The sequence below is a fragment of the Sceloporus occidentalis genome, unplaced genomic scaffold (assembly GCF_023333645.1).
Source record: "Sceloporus occidentalis isolate IW3139 unplaced genomic scaffold, rSceOcc1.0.p SCAF_13, whole genome shotgun sequence".
NCBI classification, from domain to species: domain Eukaryota; kingdom Metazoa; phylum Chordata; class Lepidosauria; order Squamata; family Phrynosomatidae; genus Sceloporus; species Sceloporus occidentalis.
In genome coordinates, this window is record NW_028316993.1 from 9,662,068 (window position 1) to 9,680,746 (window position 18,679).

The 18,679-nt window shown below is 44.3% G+C and overlaps 1 protein-coding gene across 1 annotated transcript; it reads right to left on the minus strand.

Moving 5' to 3' along the window:
• Window positions 1-1,234: 1,234 nt before the first annotated feature.
• On the minus strand, window positions 1,235-16,681 carry LOC149304893 (IgGFc-binding protein-like). The gene is made up of 14 exons (XM_089479154.1): window positions 16,674-16,681; window positions 15,609-16,173; window positions 14,806-15,379; window positions 14,242-14,441; window positions 11,297-11,449; window positions 10,162-10,735; window positions 8,612-9,216; window positions 7,686-8,253; window positions 6,177-6,763; window positions 5,383-5,956; window positions 4,737-4,936; window positions 3,340-3,720; window positions 2,110-2,393; window positions 1,235-1,509 (listed from the first exon to the last, which is right to left on the minus strand). Exons 1-14 carry the CDS (start codon window positions 16,679-16,681, stop codon window positions 1,500-1,502), a joined length of 5,283 nt encoding a protein of 1,760 aa, XP_089335280.1. The 3' UTR covers window positions 1,235-1,499.
• Window positions 16,682-18,679: the final 1,998 nt, after the last annotated feature.

Below are 18,679 nucleotides of genomic sequence, written 5' to 3' on the forward strand. Positions count from 1 at the left end.
GCAAAAGCTGGGGCTAGTGACAGGAGCTCACCCCATCATGCAGCACTCAGGCCTTGAACTGCCAACCTTCTGATCATCAGAATTGGTCTCTTAACCACTAAGCCACCACATCCCTATAAGGAAACCAGTGCTGAAATCAGACAGGAGGCACAGAAGCTGTGATCATGGTACCATGAGGGGTGTAAATATGGGATTGGGGTTAAAATGAGGGTTTTGCCCCTCTCCAATAAGAATTCTGATACTTCCCATGGAACTTTCTTTCAATTCCCAGATTTCTCGCACTCCAGAGTGAGACGTTGAAAATCATCCATACATGCATGTGTTTGTGTTCCCTTGGTAACTTCCCCTTTGGGGTGTCTAAACTGTCGTTCCAAATGCTCAACTGAGGTTTTAAGTTACAGTGGACTGAAGAAAATGGGAGGGGGGTTGCAGAATTGTTATGACAAAGCCTGGGGGGGAGGCAAAGATATATTTCTGGTGAATCAAAAGAAAAAGAGAGAAAGGAAAACAGAGGGAGAGAGGGCAGTCATGGTAGGGCTTTTGTGGTTGTTGAAAAAGATGGTAGAGGGTTTTGATTCTTTCAGTCATTCAGTAACGCAGCCATTGTTGTTGTTGCTGTTGTGCCTTCAAGCCATTTCTGACTTATGGCGGCCCATGGGGTCTTCTTGCCATTGTCTTCCTCTGAGGCTGAGAAGAATCTGACTTGCCCAAGGCCACCCAGTGGATTTCCATGGCTGAGTGCAGGGACATAGCCAAAGGGGGGGGGGGGGTTGTGGGGTCTGGACCCCCCCTTCCATTAGATACAATGAATGGTGCATGCTGCTGCGCCACTGCACCCAAGCCCCATTATAATGGTGGCACTTAGTCTGGACACCCCCCCTTCCCAAAATCCTGGCTACGTCTCTGCTGAGTGGGGATTCAAATGCTGGTCTCCAGAGTTATGGTCCAATGCTCAAACCACTACATCACTCTGGCTCCCACCCACACAGCCATACATGATAAGAAATGAGGGGTCACCAGGCTTGGAAACTCTACCCTTTTGCCAGTGGGGAGGTCAGTTATTAGGGCATCAAAATGCAATAAACTATATCCAGTATTCCTGTGAAACAGGTAAGAAGACTTTCCATAGGTGTAATGCATGCTGAAGCAAGAGCACACTTAGGCATGTCTGGACAAACAATCCTTTCCTAAAAGTTGTAATTATTTTATTGATTTAGACTCAAAATCCAGATAAAGTAAAATCAGAACAGTTTATTAGCCATGTTCTGTTTTGATGCCCACCATCCCATACAGTAATCTGTAATACAAAGACACAAACAGAAAGGTTTCATTGAGCAAAGTCATTTTCAAACAAGAATCAAACCCAAATGTCAGGAATGGGAAGAACCTTTTCCACAAAAACCTCTATAAATCCAGAGAAGATTCGGCAATAATTTTCCAAGTCCAAGGCTTAAAGGCACCATTTCCCAGAACTTTCAGTTTACCAAGTGAATCTTCTTTCATGTTAGACTGAAAAGAAAGAGATAAAAAGAAATTTAATGAGTGTTATTGCACACCTCTGTGCCCAGTCCGGAGGCATTGCATACCCAATCTTGGCATCCTGCACCTGATCTGTACTTCTCTGACACTTTTTGAAAGAAGAAGAGTTTCCCATTCTTTGCAAAGTGCATTTTTAATAAACTTTATTTTCCATAATAAAAAGAAATCAAGAAAGGTTATACATCAGTTTACAGTTTACAGTAAATAACTTTTATATACCATCTTAATTACTATGCTTGTCACATCAAATAAAAGGATATTATGTTAGCTCTAAATTACCTCTCTCTATATATTTTTAAAGAGGGAAAAGTAATAATAATAAGCTATGCCAGAAGAGCCCCTTGGGCACCCCAGAAAAACTAATGGGGCGCGTGCCACAGGCGCAAGCCCCATTACTTCCTATGGGGCTCCAGCATACACTGATTTCCCCTTACGCGGAGGGATCCAGAACGGATCCCACGTAAGGGGAAGGCCCACTGTAATAATATATTTTGACTTTATAGGAAACTGAAGATTCTGTTTTTTAGGCATGGGGAATCTGTGCAGAAGGATAACTGAAAGCTAACTTACCAGGGGGTGAAGTCTTTGGCAGTCCAAGATGTCAACAGGCCAGGAACATCATCTACAGCCACTCCACCTGGGCCCTTCAGATCATCAATTTGATCATGGTTGAAGTTTCCACATGCCCCACATACTCTCCCTGACAAAGCAAGACCGATAGCCACCTTCACTACTCGAGCTGAACTCACTGAGACTTGAACCTGTGGTAAGCTGAGGAGGAGAGTGTCACCAACCAAGCTGGATATTACTAACTTGGTGCCTTTGTGTGGTATTGAAATAGGCAGTCCATTCACCTGGGAGAGAGAAAGAAAAGATCCATGACCAGTTGAAACTTAAGAGAAAGAAGAAACACATGCATGCAGTGAATAAGGAATCCCTCCAAGTGTTTGACACAGAACTAGAGCAATGCACTTAAGCCAGGAATAGGTGAAAAATTATTTGTAATATTCATTAGAATTTACCAGAATTCACAAAACACCGAACTGTTGGAGAAAGCAAAACTGACACATTTGTCCAGCCCTACTAGAGATGGATGAGACATTAGCTTCAGAGCCCTTTTTATTAGCAATCACCAACGTTCACAAAAAACATGAATGTGTGCGAAAGCAAACCTGACACAGTCTGTTTGTCTACCACTTTTCTTGATCAATTAGTAGGATTATGTTAAATCCCAATAATTTATTTTAACAACAATGGGAATTAAGGGTGTGCTTTGAAGTTTTGTCTGCTCTTGACCTGTTCCTGAATAGAAAAGAATAAAAATAAGGATGGTGTCAATCATTATTTTAAATATATCACTGTATGAGAGTTCGAGAAATGTGTTTTATTTCACTTGTTTGTTTGAATGTATCAGGAATTAATTTAGGCATGCTCTTAAGATCTTGCACTCATTGGCAATTGTCAGGGCCTCAGCACTGGATCACCATCCACTAGGGATGGAAAGACTGATCATTTTGTATTTGTTTTACTGCCGAGGCATAGTTTTTTGATCATGAAAATGCCAGTGCTCATGGTTTTTGGGAAAGCAGTTGTCTTTTCCTCCATGTTACATGAGAAGGTCCAGTTTTTGGCCAGTGTACAACAGAACATCCTAGGCCCAGGATAATGTCCTGCCCCGAAAGCTAAAGCACTGGAACTAGTCTTATTGAGGGCCGGTCCGTGAGGAGCTAGAAGACAGAAAATAAATGTTTTAATATACATTTGGAAACATTCCTTTCTTTTTTTACTTTTCCCACTTACCCAGACATTGTTCTGTCCATTTACACTGATAAATAAGTCCTTTAAGAAGACATGGAGCACCATGGGGGCAATAGTTCCATCAGGTGGGCATGACGCAACGCTCACAACCACGCGGAACCAATCATCAGAATTGATATCACAAAGGGAAACCAGCTGGTAGATGCCGGGAGAAAGAAAATTCCCAGAAAGACCATCAAAAGAGGAAAGGTGAGCCCCCAGCATCAGTGTGCAATGCCCTTCTTTCCGGTAGCAACCACGGAGCCCGTCTCTCAGCTCACACACTTCACCAACAGCACAGCCTTGGGGCCTGCAAGTCACTGAGTTGTTATTTTGGCAAGTGCAGTGTGCCTTGCAGTCAGGAGTAAGGTAGCTTTCTCCATGCTGTCAAGAAGGAGGAGAAGGAGGAAACATTTATGAATGAAAGAAAACACCAAATTCAGCAAGAAGAAAAACAACAATTCTGCAACCAGGCAAATTACACATCGTGGCTTTGTCTGGTTTGCATAATAACATGATTGGTTTTGAGGACTATTTAGCACACAAGTCGGAACTACATAAGGATTCAAATTACTAAAAAAAGATACTCCTAATAAATATTAAGTAGAACTTCTTAATGGTAGGAGTTCTAACAGTGGAATGGACCACCTCAGAAAGTAGTGGGATCTCCTTCTGGAGGTTTTTAAACAGAGTTTGCATGGTCTTTTCTCAGAAGTTCTTTAACTGTGGATTCCTCCATAGCAGGAATTTTGACTACATGGCCTCTAACATCCCTTCAAACTCTGTAATTCTACAGTTCTGTGATTTGTGACATATTGGTTTGAGTGTTGGAGTATGACTCTGGAGACCAGGGTTCAATTCCCCACTTGGCCATAAAATCCACTGGCTGACCTTGGCCAGGTGTCATGCTCTCAGCCTCTGGGAAAGGCAATGATAAACCTCCTTTGAACAAATCTTGCCAAGGAAACCCCATGATCGGTTAGCTTTAGGGTTGCCATAAGAAAGAATTGACTTGAAGTCATACAGCAACTATTATTATTATTATTATTATTATTATTATTATTATTTATTCTTTGACCATGCCAATGTCAATTTTGGGCCAAATGTTAGATTATAATATATCTGACATGGTAGGCGGGTGGCAGGAATGCAGCATTAGCCCATTCCCCATTCAGGAGCACTAGCACTGTGAGTCCCAAAAGAAAAATGTTTGGTGGGATCCAGGAAAAAGGAAAAAGGTAATGGTGGCACCAGCATCAATCTTGCAATCCTAGTAAGAATACTGCATGGACTCCTTACCAAACAAATCAAATGGCTAATGCAGAAGCTATCCAAGAAATCGAAGCTAAAAGGCAATCCAATATCTTCAGCCCCAACATGACCTTCCAACAGATACGTACCAGCAAGTATCTGCCGTACTCAAAGCAGCCACATTTGTCCAAGGAGACACATTCAAGACCATCAAAGAAGAAACCATCATTACACTGGCAACCTTCGGCACAGCTCTCTGGGCACTGAAGGTGATCCGTGAGCCCAGCACAGTTTGTTTCACAGATGTTAGAGCATGTCGTATAATAGCTGTTGGCTGGGCAGGTCAGGGCTGCAGGAAAAAGAGGTGAATTAAAAATTGAGGATGGAAAGGAACTCAGTATAGCAGAGAAAAACGTGTTATTCTTTTAATTGTACTGTTTTTTTAATATTGTAAGGCACTCTGAGTCCCAGTTTCAGGAAAAGGGCAAGATATAAATAAACATAACAACAACAACAGAGACAAAATTAAATCTTCCTGTTTGAGGGGGGATGTGTAATGTTGCCCTTATAGGTGCTGGGAATGGTGGTTCTCACATGGTAAAACAGATCATAGCTCAGTGTAAACCCAAAAGCACTCCTGAAAAGACTCCAAAGTCGCTTGGCAAACAAAACAATAAAACCCCAAAATGGCAACAAACTGTATAGTGCAGACCCACTGAAGGAGCACAAGATAATCAGAAATATAACACTTAGGAAGGAGGAAAATAGCAGGATCTGAATCCAATTTCTACTCACGGCAGAAGGTTGGGCTTCTCCAAGGCTGGATGTTGGCGTTGGATGCCTGACAGGCAGCCACATAGCTCTGGATGGTCTGGCACATGGCTTCCTTGTCCTCGCCACTGTTACACAAATCAAAGACACAGTTGTTCAGGTATACATTGGGGTCCATAAGGGCATGGCATTCCTGGAAAGGCCCATCAGATGCTGTGAGGATCCCACAGTAGCTGCGTTGCTTAAAAAGCTCTTCCTTCTCTTTACTGCAAATTGGACAGCTGGCTCCAGAGCATCCATCTGTGCAGGATACACCAGGGACTTGGATTTTCCAGGCAGCAGCAAATGCAGCCACATCAGACACTACACTTCCATCAGGAAGCTGAAGATCATCATCTTTCTGTCCATTGTAGTTGCCACACAAGCCCCTCATCTGGCCCTTATAGGTGCTGGGAATGGTGGTTCTCACATGGTAAAACAAATCATAGCTCAGTGTAAACCCAAAAGCACTCTGGATACTGATATAGAGGCCATGCTGATAGATCCTAAGTTGTCCTTCCAAAAGATTCACAGGAAGGCGCTGGAATATTCCATCCACCTGGAGGAATTAAAAGGCATATCCTGGTGAGTAACAACAAAACTTGATTCAGTTCCAAACACTACATTATTCTCCCTTCTATTGATCGTGATGGATCCATACTGGTGATAGATCAATACTTAGCTATAGATCCATAGTTGACTTCATGTGTGAGTAACCCTCCCCCATGATGAGAAGATTAGCTCCATTATTGTACAAAAAGTGGCATTACGTGACCTACCATGATGCTTTCTGCTTTGTTCCGTAATAGAGTAAGCTCAATGCCAAAGATCTGCACACGGACCAACTTGGTAACTGTGATCTCTCCATTCAGCCAGGCTTCATTCTCTACAATAACAGTGACGGGTGTTAAGTCCGTGTTCTTTTCCTGCAGTTTGGCAAGGATGTAGGTACAAGTGCCCTGAAAACTGAAGGGAAGTTTATCAAAGGTAAGGTAAAGGCTGCCGATAGCAGAGCAGGTGGCACCTCCAGTTGGGTGACATTTCCGGACTCCGTCCATCAGCTTGCACTCTTCATCGGGGCCACAGCGGACAACTTCACACACCACTTTGCCACCAGCCTGGCACTGGCAGCGTTCTTCACAACTTGGATAGAAAGACTCCAGGGCTGGATAGTATTGTCCCTGATGGAAACAGCCACACTGGGCTATAGGGACGCAAGCATCATGGCTCTTGATAAAGCCCTCATTGCAGACACAGTCCTCCTCACACTTGGCAGGGCATTGAATTGGAACATAAAGACTGCTGCAGCTCTGCCCACACTCCTTGGCACAAGCCTCATAATGACTGTTTAAAGGACAGGGGGCAGCTGCAAATGAAAACAGAGAGATTTGCTTGGAGTTGTTGTTTGCCTTCAAACCATTCCCTAAAACTTATCAGAGAATTTTACTAGCAACATTCTTTCAATCTTTACCAGAACAACCCAAAGGTACAAAATCACAATTCTAGTGTCAAAAGCTATCCTGTGAATTTTGTGCATATTTCCTTGGCCTAATAAAAGTACTGCCAAAATATGGATTGCAAAAAGAAGAACACCACTGCAATGCACCATCAGCTCATACCAAAAATGCTTCTATTCAGGGTTCTAGTCAGCTAGCCATCCTTTCTTCCAGAATTTTCTAGTCCATGTCACCTATCAACCTATCCAGATATTCAGGTGTTTCTTCCAAATAGCATCTACCGTAATATTCTATGGCTATTCAGCATACTCTGACCACAGTGGGATTTCTTTGGAGGTACTGCTTGCAGATAAGAGGTTGAGGGGAGGGTTACATTTCTGCAAACCTCAGCATGTTGATACCTCCCCACATATTCTTGAAGGCCCCTTTTGTTATATTTACCCTGGAAATGGCTCTCATTATTGTGCTGGATCATAGCAGGAGAGAAATCATCATTTGAAAATGTATAGCTATGTGACAGAGGCTTTGGACACATCAGTTCCATACATGTGATCCATCTCTAGTTATTCTTCAGAAGCGATGGCCTCTATATGCAATGATAATACATAGCACTAGGATTCCATCTTTGCATCTCCAAACATAACTACCTGCCAATTCTGCTTGCATTGGAAAACCACCCAACATTTCACACACCAGCTTTTGATATGTTTTAAATCTTAAAGGCAAAGTCAACCATGTGTTGCAACCTGTTCCCTCATCTACACTATCTTTCCCCTTTTCTCTTCCTCCAGATACTACTGGAAATGGACTTGTCCTTTATGTGACACTCACGGCAGAAGGTTGAAGATCTCCACGGGTATATAGTAATCCCAACAGCTTGGCAAGCGCTAGCATAGCTGGAGATTCCAGCACAAATGACAGCAGAACGTCCCTTGAAGAAACAGTAGTCATAGATGCAATCCCGGAAAGCGCCCTCTGGATCAATATGTGCATGGCATTCCTGGAAGGGCCCATTCTTGGCAACAATGAGCCCACACTCCTTGCCTGAGGCACGTTGTTGCTCTTCTATGACTTCAAGCCCTGGACATTTGGGATCAATTATCTCCTTGCACTTTGAGTCAGGTTCCTTAGGGCTGCTGATGCCAAATACTGGGATACTAGGAACAAGGATGCTACCAGGCACAAGGGCATCATCTCCACCGTTCCCATTGAAGTTCCCACACAAACCACGCAAGATGCCTGCATACGTGTTGGGAACAGTGACAAACACTTTGCTGTCCCAGTCAAAATGGACAGAGAGCCCAAAGTCGGTCCGGATCACAGCATTTAGGCCCTGCTTGAATGCCTTGACTCTTCCTCCAACTGAGCTGTAAGGAAGGAAGGTTAACAAGCCACCAACCTAAGAAAAAGAGAGAGGATGCTGAGATTAAACAAATGCAGAGGAAAACTGAGAGCAAGGCACCAACACAGAGAACTATTCTCTACTGCCCTAACCCTTCTCTAGGTTTGTGCACTTGAATCAGAAACCATGCCTTACAGCCTACAGCAGCCCTGTAGCCAGCTGGCCACAGATCCCAGCCTCTGAGGAGTCATCAAGCTTTTAGTTGCTCACAACATGCATAGGGCAGGTTTAAGCTTGGTCTACATGTTGAAGACACAAGCAGTAGTTTGAAGCATCAATTTTCTGAGGCTCCATCTGTGCAGATTGCACCAGTGGAGGCTCATGGTCATGCTATTTGAATGTTATCTCAACTTACCATGAGTTTACCAGGATATTGCCTGCTGATGACAATCTCAATATCATAGACATTGACTTGCACACTCCGAGTCCAGGTCACCTGTTGATTTCCCCGATATTCATTTTGAACATACACTCCGAACCACGTCAGGTCTATGGGCGTTTCATAGACTTCAGTCAGCACGTAGGCACAGGGCCCTTGGAAATCAAATCTGTGTTTGTCAAAGGTAAGATAGTGGGGGTCTCCTGTGGCAGAGCAGTTTCCATGACCAGTAGGATAGCAGCCCCGCACACCTTTCTGTATCTCACATTTTTCTGAGTCTTTGCAAGCACTGGGTGCACACTCCACCTGCCTTGTGGATGGGTTGCACGTACATTTCTTTGAACACTGATCGTCGCCCCAGAAGCTTTCATTGGGGGCATAAAGGCGTCCTTCATAATGACATCCGCAGCTGCTCCTGGGAATGCATGACCCCTGATTCAGCACAAAACCTTCCATACACTGGCAGCCTTCCACACACACAGCTGGGCAGAACTGTTGGCCCTGAATTGAATCGTCCACACAAGTGGCTGGGCAGGCTGTTCCACAGAGCAGGTACTCACTGTTTGGAGGGCACTCCAGGGCTGTGCAAAAACAGAGTGAATTACAATGGTAAATATAACATGGAGCAGACCAGCAACACAGACAACCAGAGGGGGAGCATTCTTGCTACAAAGTTTGTAAGAAATCAGAGACATCCAGATTAGCTCTCTTGGCTCATCTTGCCACAGAACATTCCTGGGGAGGAGGGAGGCAATGGCTACCAAGTGGCAGCTACTAAACTGTATCGGCCCTGCAGAATTACTGTAATCCAGTTTGATACCACTGCCATGCTCAATACTAAGGAGTTCTGGGATTTGTAATTTTATGATATATTTAGCCTTGTCTCAGAAAGCTCTGGTGCTACCACTACAAATTGCAGGAGTGAGTGGCTGCAGTACAGATATTTAACCACTGAACCACTGGGACTTCATTGAAGACTAAACACTCTTCTTAAGTCCCAGCATACTGGAGAAGTGCCAGCAGACTGGAGGAGGGCAAACATTGTCCCCATCTTCAAAAAGGGAAAAAAGAGGATCCCAACAATTATCGTCCAGTTAGTCTGACATCTATACCAGGAAAGATTCTCCTGTAGTGGAGTCTCCTTCTTTGGAGGTCTTTAAGCAGAGGCTGGATGGCCATCTGTCGGGGATGCTTTGATTTGGATTTCTTGCATGGCAGAATGGGGTTGGACTGGATGGCCCTTGTGGTCTCTTCCAACTCTACGATTCTATGATTCTATGAAAGAAAGAAATAGCCCATGAGAACAGACCAGGCTCTATGGACAAGAATTGCTGACTCTTGGAGGGGAAGATTCATAAAACCAAACAAGGAGAAGAAAAGGCATGCTGTATCTGGAATGCTGAACTGCATGCTGCAACATTTTGTTACAGGTTCCTCACTGAATTGCACAAAATGAGCACAGTGTCACTTTACATTCTAGCAACAAAACTGCCCCACCCCGTTAGCCAGTCCCCTTGTGAACTTACGGCATCCAGCAGCTCTCCTCCATTCGCCAATCTGGACTCCCTCTCTCTGGCAGGCATCTGCGTAGGCCTTCAGGGCATCACATAGGGTTGGTCTGTGGCCATCATTGGCACAAACATCAAAGACGCAACTTTCAAAAAAGGAAGTGGGGTTGACCTTGGTATGGCAGGGGGTGAAGGGGCTATTTGAAACTGCGGTTATCAGGCCACAATAGGTCTCTGAGCCATACATTTTGGCCAGATCAGGTTGGCAAGGCTCACAAGGTCCATGGCAATCGTGCCAACAGTGATCATCTTCTCCCGTCACCTGCCAGCTCTCACCAAAGGCATTGGGATTTGGTGCCAATGTTCCTGCTGGTGTGTTGAAGTCATCTTTAGGGTCCCCATTATTGTTCCCACAAAGGCCAGAGACAAGCCCACTATAAGCACTGTTGATGGTGATACGGAGATGGTGATTCCAGTCATAAGATACCTTGAGCTGAAAGTCAGTGGCAATGATGACAGAGGTGCCACTCTGCGCAAGCCACAATTTCCCTCCATTCAGGTTGATGGGCAAGGATGTCCGAATCCCATTGACCTGCATTGTAATATGGGTAGGGGGAAATAATTCCATAGGCAGTTAGAAATGAGTTTTGCTAAGTTTAGATGAGAAACAATTACATTTTTAGCAAAGATTCTTCCCTGGTTAGAAGCACAGGGTTTTGTTAAATGGCCGCTAAAATCTCTCTCTCTCTTTCCTTCTTTTTCTCTTTGGTATGGGCCACAAGATTCCCTGTTCTCCGGGCCTTGACCTTCTTCTAGTATCTTCAGGGTAAATGAGGTGTTTCTACAGTCCTCAGTACAAGAGTGCTGCATTACTTGGGTTTTTTGTTTGTTTGTTTGTTTGTTTGTTTGTTTGTTTTGTTTTGAAATTTCAGTACCATATTCTGGACAAATGTTGGCACACACTTAATGGCATAACTATGGGCTGCTCCTTGTAATGTCACCTGCCTTTGGAAATTCACAGATTTGCCTTCTGTGACATGATCTATTGTAGTGTGACCATGGGCCCTCCCTTTCATGGGTGCAGTAATGTCAGCTACCATGACCCTCAGGGATCTCTAGGATTGAGTCCCCTTCTGAATCAACCATCACTTACCCTCACAAAGCCAGTCTCAGACCTCAACACTGTGATGAGGAATCCATAAACTTCAATAGACACCTTCCCCACATAAGACACTTTTTGATTCCCTCTGTTTTCATTCTTGGCAAAGATGTGGAAGGACGGGAGACCAATACTATACTCAGTCGTCTTGGAAAGAGTGTAGGTACAAGTGCCTTGGAAGTCAAAATTTTGGCCATCAAAAGTGTGGTAGTGGGGATCGCCCCATGCCCAGCAGATCGAATCAGGAATTGGCACACAATTTGGTTTCCCATTGATCATCTTGCATTCCTTGCCTTTCTCACACCGAACTTCCTCACAGTTGTGAACTGGTGGTTTCAAAGATGATACAGAGAGCATTAATAATCAGATGGGGGCACAGGAGGTCAGCAAAGCTATACAAAATTAATACTGTCTTGAAATTCAGCAAAACCTAACATCCTAGTGATGAGCCCACTGCTCACCATGGAGCCTCTGCTGATGCTTACCAAGGCTGCCTCAAAGACTGGTAAAGCTGTCAGCAAATTCCCTTCTGACTGACTCCCTTTTATACTAGTGGGGCCCACCAGACCTACAATGCTTAGGTCACCAGAGTCAAGCCACGTATTGAAGAATCATTCCTTTGGGGTCAGTTGTATTATGAGCTTTTCATGTAACTGATCTTTCCCCCACTCCAACAAATTACTAAAAATAATAAGGATCCATATTATTTGAACCAGATGATTTATAAAATCTGGAAAATATCAGCAAAGATATATAAGACAGATGAGATATAAAGCGGGGGGAAGCAAGATAAGGTTTATCAGCATTCAGGTAGCTACAGTCGGCGCTCCTTATCCACTGAGTTTTTATCCACGGATTGAAGCATCCACGACTTGAAAATATTCAAAAAAACATAGGAAACCTTAGTTTTCCATTTGATATAAGGGACACCATTTTGCTTTGCCATTATATTGAATGGGATTTCAGCATGTATGGATTTTGTTATTCATGGGAGATCCTATTAGTTTCTAGACAAGGTGTTGGTTTTAACCTTTAAAGCCCTACATGGCTTGGGTCCTGACTACTTGCGGGAGCATCTCCTTCCATATAATCCACCCCATACGCTTCAGTCCTCTGGAAAGAATCTGCTACAACCTAAAAAGGCCAGACTTTCAGCGGAGACCCAGAAGACCTTCTCATCAGCCGCTCCCAGGCTCTGGAATGACCTCCAGATGAGATCCGCCATTTTACCACCTTGGAAGCCTTTTAAAAGGCTATTAAGACTCTTCCGGCAGGCCTTTCCAGACTAGGCTACATCCATTAAATCCATTAGACTTGCCTCCCCCTTCTATTGATACCGATATCAAAATTGATTGATACCATCGCCTCTTTCCCCCCCTCCTCTAGAGGAAGACTCATTTCTTGCACTAATCTGCCCGAAATCTTGCTCAGACATACTAGACCCCTCTCTGGCATGGTCAGCACTAATGTGACCCCCTCTTCAATATATAAACCACCACTGGTTCCTTCCTTTACCCACAATAGGCTCACAGGCCAGAAACTGTCACACATTACCTTTGCATTGCAGGATACCATCCTTTACTGTACAAGTTTCATCCTCTGAACAAGTGTTTTTATCACAGAAGAAGCCTCCAGCTGGGCTACAGATGCATTTCTCATTGCAGTTGTTCAGCAGAACAGGTTCATCGGGCTTTATATCAGGAGAAACATCCACAGGTAAGGCAAAAGGAACAGAAATGTTTTAACATTACCCAGATGAGGCAATGTCTCATAGCAAAGCAATTTGCATTCAGAAGCTCTCATTCTTGCATCCTTTCAGCACAACGTGGAACAACTTTTTAGGTTTTTCTCTACAGCAGCAATTCAACTAACTCTTCCCAGATGATATGCCTGCTCTGACAGCCATTCACAATATCTCATGGAGATATACCATTTGGCTGCCCCAACCACAGGGATCAATCAGCAAAGCTGGGCAGCTGTCAGGAAGAGCCCATTTCTGATCCTGCGGATCACTTTGACATTGAGCCTGTAGGTTACCAACCCTCATCTCCTCACACCCGCCCAACAGGTTTCCCCTACTGCACCTGAGAAATAGGTGCTTTTCAACAAGACCCAAGCAAGATTATCATTAGGCTTCATGTCGGCCAACCACTATGTTATGGGGGGGAAACAATGGAAGATAAGCCAAGAATATAGCTGAAGAGTTTTCCACTGCCACCAATTATCCACCACCCAGTAAGTAGGTTTGTTGTAGGGCAGTGGTTCCCAACCTGTGGGTCAGGACCCTTTTGAGGGTCAAACGACCCTTTCACAGGGGTCACCTAAGACCATCAGAAAACACATATTTGCATGCAGCAATGAAAATAACTTTATGTTTTGAGATCACCACAACATGGGGAACTGTATTAAAGGGATGAGGAATAAGGTTGAAAAGAGGGTAGGGGATTCAGCAGCTGGAATCTAAATTTGTGGAGGAAGTGAGGGAGAAGATTTTGAGTAATTTTGACAGAACATTATGCTAGTTTTTCCTTTTCCAGATTTGTTCAGTATTAAAGGTACAGCAGCCATATTCCACATTCAATCTTGCAACCTTAGTAATAATGCTGCATAGACTCCTCACAAAACAAATGCTAAATGCCAAAGCAATCCAAGAAATCAAAGCTAAAAGGCTGCTGTAAATGCAACCCAACAACACCTTCAGCCCCAACATGATCTACAGGAAAAGGGATTCCACTTCAACGTTAGGAGGAACTTCCTGACAGTAAGAGCTATTAGACAGTGGAACACACTCCCTTGGAGAGTGTAATGGAGTCTCCTTCATTGGAGGTCTTTAAACAGAGGCTGGATGGCTATCTGTCAGGGATTCTTTGATTTTTGTGAGTTCCTGCATTGCATGGAGTTGGACTGGATGATTCTATGACCTTCTGGCAGATACATACCGGGAAGTATCTGCCGTTCTCAAAGCAGCCACATTTGTCCAAGGAGACACATTCAAGGCCATCAAAGAAGAAACCATCGTTACACTGGCAGCCTTCGACACAGTGCTCTGGGCACTTAAGGCGATCCGTGATCCCAGCACAGTTTGTTTCACAGATGTTAGAGCATGTCGTATAATAGCTGTTGGCTGGGCAGGTCAGGGCTGCAGAAAAAAGAGGAGAGGTGAGTTAATCATTGAGGGTGGAAAGGAACTCAGTATAGCAGAGACAGCAGGATTAAACAAGTAGCAAAATTAAAATTATGCTTTCAAATTAAAATATCATACACACCACCTAAATATATTTACATATACATAGTGCAGATTGCTCCAGAAAAGACTCCAAAGCCACATGACAAACAAAAAAAACACACCAAAATAGCATCAAACTGTAAGTGCAGACCCACTGAAAGAGCACAAGATAAGCAGAAATTTAGCATTTAGGAAGGAGGACTTCTTTTCTCAAAGAACCACTTACACACAAACAACAAAAGGGAAATAGCAGGATCTGGATCCAATTTCTACTCACGGCAGAAGGTTGGGCTTCTCCAAGGCTGGATGTTGACCTTGGATGCCTGACAAGCAGCAACATAGCTGTGGATAGCCTGGCACATGGCCTCCTTGTCCTCGCCACTCTTACACAATTCAACCACACAGTTGTTCAGGTATACATTGGGGTCCACGATGGCATGGCATTCCTGGAAAGGCCCATCAGATGCTGTGAGGATCCCACAGTAGCTGTGTTGCTTATAAAGCTCTTCCTTCTCTTGACTGCAAATTGGACAGCTGGCTCCAGAGCATCCATCTGTGCAGGATACACCAAGGACTTGGATTTTCCAGGCAGCAACAAATGCAGCCACATCAGACACTACACTGCCATCAGGGAGCTGAAGATCATCTTCCTTCTGTCCATTGTAGTTGCCACACAAGCCCCTCATCTGGCCCTTATAGGTGCTGGGAATGGTGATTCCCACATGGTAAAACAGATCATAGCTCAGTGTAAACCCAAAAGCACTCTGGATATTGATATAGAGGCCATGCTGATAGATTCTAAGTTGTCCTCCCAAAAGATGGACAGGAAGGCGCTGGAATATTCCATCCACCTGGAGGAATTAAAAGGAATATCCAAGTGAGTAACAAGAAAATTTGATTAAGTTCCAAACACTACATTATCCTCCCTTCTTTTGATCGTGATGGATCCATACTTGTGATAAATCCATACTTAGCTATAGATCCATAGCTCACTTCATGTGTGAGTAACACACACCCCCCCCCGCCATGGTGAGAAGATTAGCTCCATTATTGTGCAAAAAGTGGCATTACATGACCTACCATGATGCTTTCTGCTTTATTCCGGAATAGAGTAAGCTCAATGCCAAAGATTTGCACACGGACCAGCTTGGTAACTGTGATCTCTCCATTCAGCCAGGCTTCATTCTCTACAATAACAGTGACGGGTGTTAAGTCCGTGTTCTTTTCCTGAAGTTTGGCAAGGATGTAGGTACAAGTGCCCTGAAAATTGAAGGGAAGTTTATCAAAGGTAAGGTAAAGGCTGCCGATAGCAGAGCAGGTGGCACCTCCAGTTGGGTGACATTTCCGGACTCCGTCCATCAGCTTGCACTCTTCATCGGGGCCACAGCGGAGAACTTCACACACCACTTTGCCACCAGCCTGGCACTGGCAGCGTTCTTCACAACTTGGATAGAAAGACTCCAGGGCTGGATAGTATTGTCCCTGATGGAAACAGCCACACTGGGCTATAGGGACGCAAGCATCATGGCTCTTGATAAAGCCCTCATTGCAGACACAGTCCTCCTCACACTTGGCAGGGCATTGAATTGGAACATAAAGACTGCTGCAGCTCTGCCCACACTCCTTGGCACAAGCCTCATAATGACTGTTTAAAGGACAGGGGGCAGCTGCAAATGAAAACAGAGAGATTTGCTTGGAGTTGTTGTTTGCCTTCAAACCATTCCCTAAAACTTATCAGAGAATTTTACTAGCAACATTTTTTTCAATCTTTAGCAGAACAACCCAAAAGGTACAAAATCACAATTCTAGTGTCAAAAGCTATCCTGTGAATTTTGTGCATATTTCCTTGGCCTAATAAAAGTACTACCAAAATATGGATTGCAAAAAGAAGAACACCACTGCAATGCACCATCAGCTCATACCAAAAATGCTTCTATTCAGGGTTCTAGTCAGCTAGCCATCCTTTCTTCCAGAATTTTCTAGTCCATGTCACCTATCAACCTATCCAGATATTCAGGTGTTTCTTCCAAATGGCATCTAATATTCTATGGCTATCGAGAATACTCAGACCACAGTGGGATTTCTTTGGAGGGACTGCTTGCAAATAAGATGTTTTAGGGGAGCGGGGGTTGCATTTATGCAAACCTCAGCATGCTGATACCTCCCCACTTACTCCTTTTATATTTACCCAGGAAAGGGCTCTCAGTATTTGTGCTGGATCATAGCAGGAGAGAAATCATCATATGAAAATGTATACTATCTCAGAGAACTTATCAGAAATGTCAACATGTAAATGGAGTAAGTAGAACAGAAATAGGCAGCCTAGTGCCTTGTGTTCTCTCAGTCTAGCTATGTGACAGAGGCATTGGACACACCAGTTCCATACATGTGTGTGATCCATCTCTAGTTATTATTCAGAAGCTATGGTCTCTATATGCAATGATGATACATAGCACTAGGAGGCCATATTTGCATCTCCAAACATAACTGCCTGCCATTCCTGCTTGTACTGCAATAATACCCAACACTTCACACACCAGCTTTTGTTGTGCTTTTAAATCTTAAAGGCAAAGTCAACCATGTGTTGCAACCTGTTCCCTCATCTACACTATCTTTCCCCTCTTTCTCTTCCTCCAGATACTACTGGAAATAGACTTGTCCTTTATGTGACACTCACGGCAGAAGGTTGAAGATCTCCACGGGTATACAGTAATCCCAGCAGCTTGGCAAGCTCTAGCATAGCTGGAGATTCCAGCACAAATGACAGTATAACGTCCCTTGAAGAAACAGTAGTCATAGATGCAATCCCGGAAAGCGCCCTCTGGATCAATATGTGCATGGCATTCCTGGAAGGGCCCATTCTTGGCAACAATGAGCCCACACTCCTTGCCTGAGGCACGTTGTTGCTCTTCTATGACTTCAAGCCCTGGACATTTGGGATCAATTATCTCCTTGCACTTTGAGTCAGGTTCCTTAGGGCTGCTGATGCCAAATACTGGGATACTAGGAACAAGGATGCTACCAGGCACAAGGGCATCATCTCCACCGTTCCCATTGAAGTTCCCACACAAACCACGCAAGATGCCTGCATACGTGTTGGGAACAGTGACAAACACTTTGCTGTCCCAGTCAAAATGGACAGAGAGCCCAAAGTCGGTCCGGATCACAGCATTTAGGCCCTGCTTGAATGCCTTGACTCTTCCTCCAACTGAGCTATAAGGAAGGAAGGTTAACAAGCCACCAACCTAAGAAAAAGAGAGAGGATGCTGAGATTAAACAAATGCAGAGGAAGACTGAGAGCAAGGCACCAACACAGAGAACTAATCTCTACTGCCCTGACCCTTCTCTAGGTTTGTGCACTTGAATCAGAAACCATGCCTTACAGCCTACAGCAGGCTCGATTAACTTAAAAAGAGTTAAACCAAATGTAGCCAGCTGGCCACATATCATAGCCTCTGAGGAGTCATCAAGCTTTTAGTTGCTCACAACATGCATAGGGCAGGTTTAAGCTTGGTCTACATGTTGAAGACACAAGCAGTAGTTTGAAGTGTCAATTTGCTGAGGCTCCATCTGTGCAGATTGCACCAGTGGAGGCTCATGGTCATGCTATTTGAATGTTATCTCAACTTACCATGAGTTTACCAGGATATTGCCTGCTGATGACAATCTCAATATCATAGACATTGACTTGCACACTCCGAGTCCAGGTCACCTGTTGATTTCCCCGATATTCATTTTGAACATACACTCCGAACCACGTCAGGTCTATGGGCGTTTCATAGACTTCAGTCAGCACGTAGGCACAGGGCCCTTGGAAATCAAATCTGTGTTTGTCAAAGGTAAGATAGTGGGGGTCTCCTGTGGCAGAGCAGTTTCCATGACCAGTAGGATAGCAGCCCTGCACACCTTTCTGTATCTCACATTTTTCTGAGTCTTTGCAAGCACTGGGTGCACACTCCACCTGCCTTGTGGATGGGTTGCACGTACATTTCTTTGAACACTGATCGTCGCCCCAGAAGCTTTCATTGGGGGCATAAAGGCGTCCTTCATAATGACATCCGCAGCTGCTCCTGGGAATGCATGACCCCTGACTCAGCACAAAACCTTCCATACACTGGCAGCCTTCCACACACACAGCTGGGCAGAACTGT

What these genes read in the sequence shown, in the direction of transcription:
- LOC149304893 (XM_089479154.1), bottom strand. An exon ending in AATATCCTGGTAAACTCATG is followed by an intron (nt 8,254 to 8,611) that starts GTAAGTTGAGAT and finishes TCTTTTTCTTAG; the next exon opens with GTTGGTGGCTTGTTAACCTT. An exon ending in AGTACGGCAGATACTTGCTG is followed by an intron (nt 3,721 to 4,736) that starts GTACGTATCTGT and finishes CCTTCTTGACAG; the next exon opens with CATGGAGAAAGCTACCTTAC.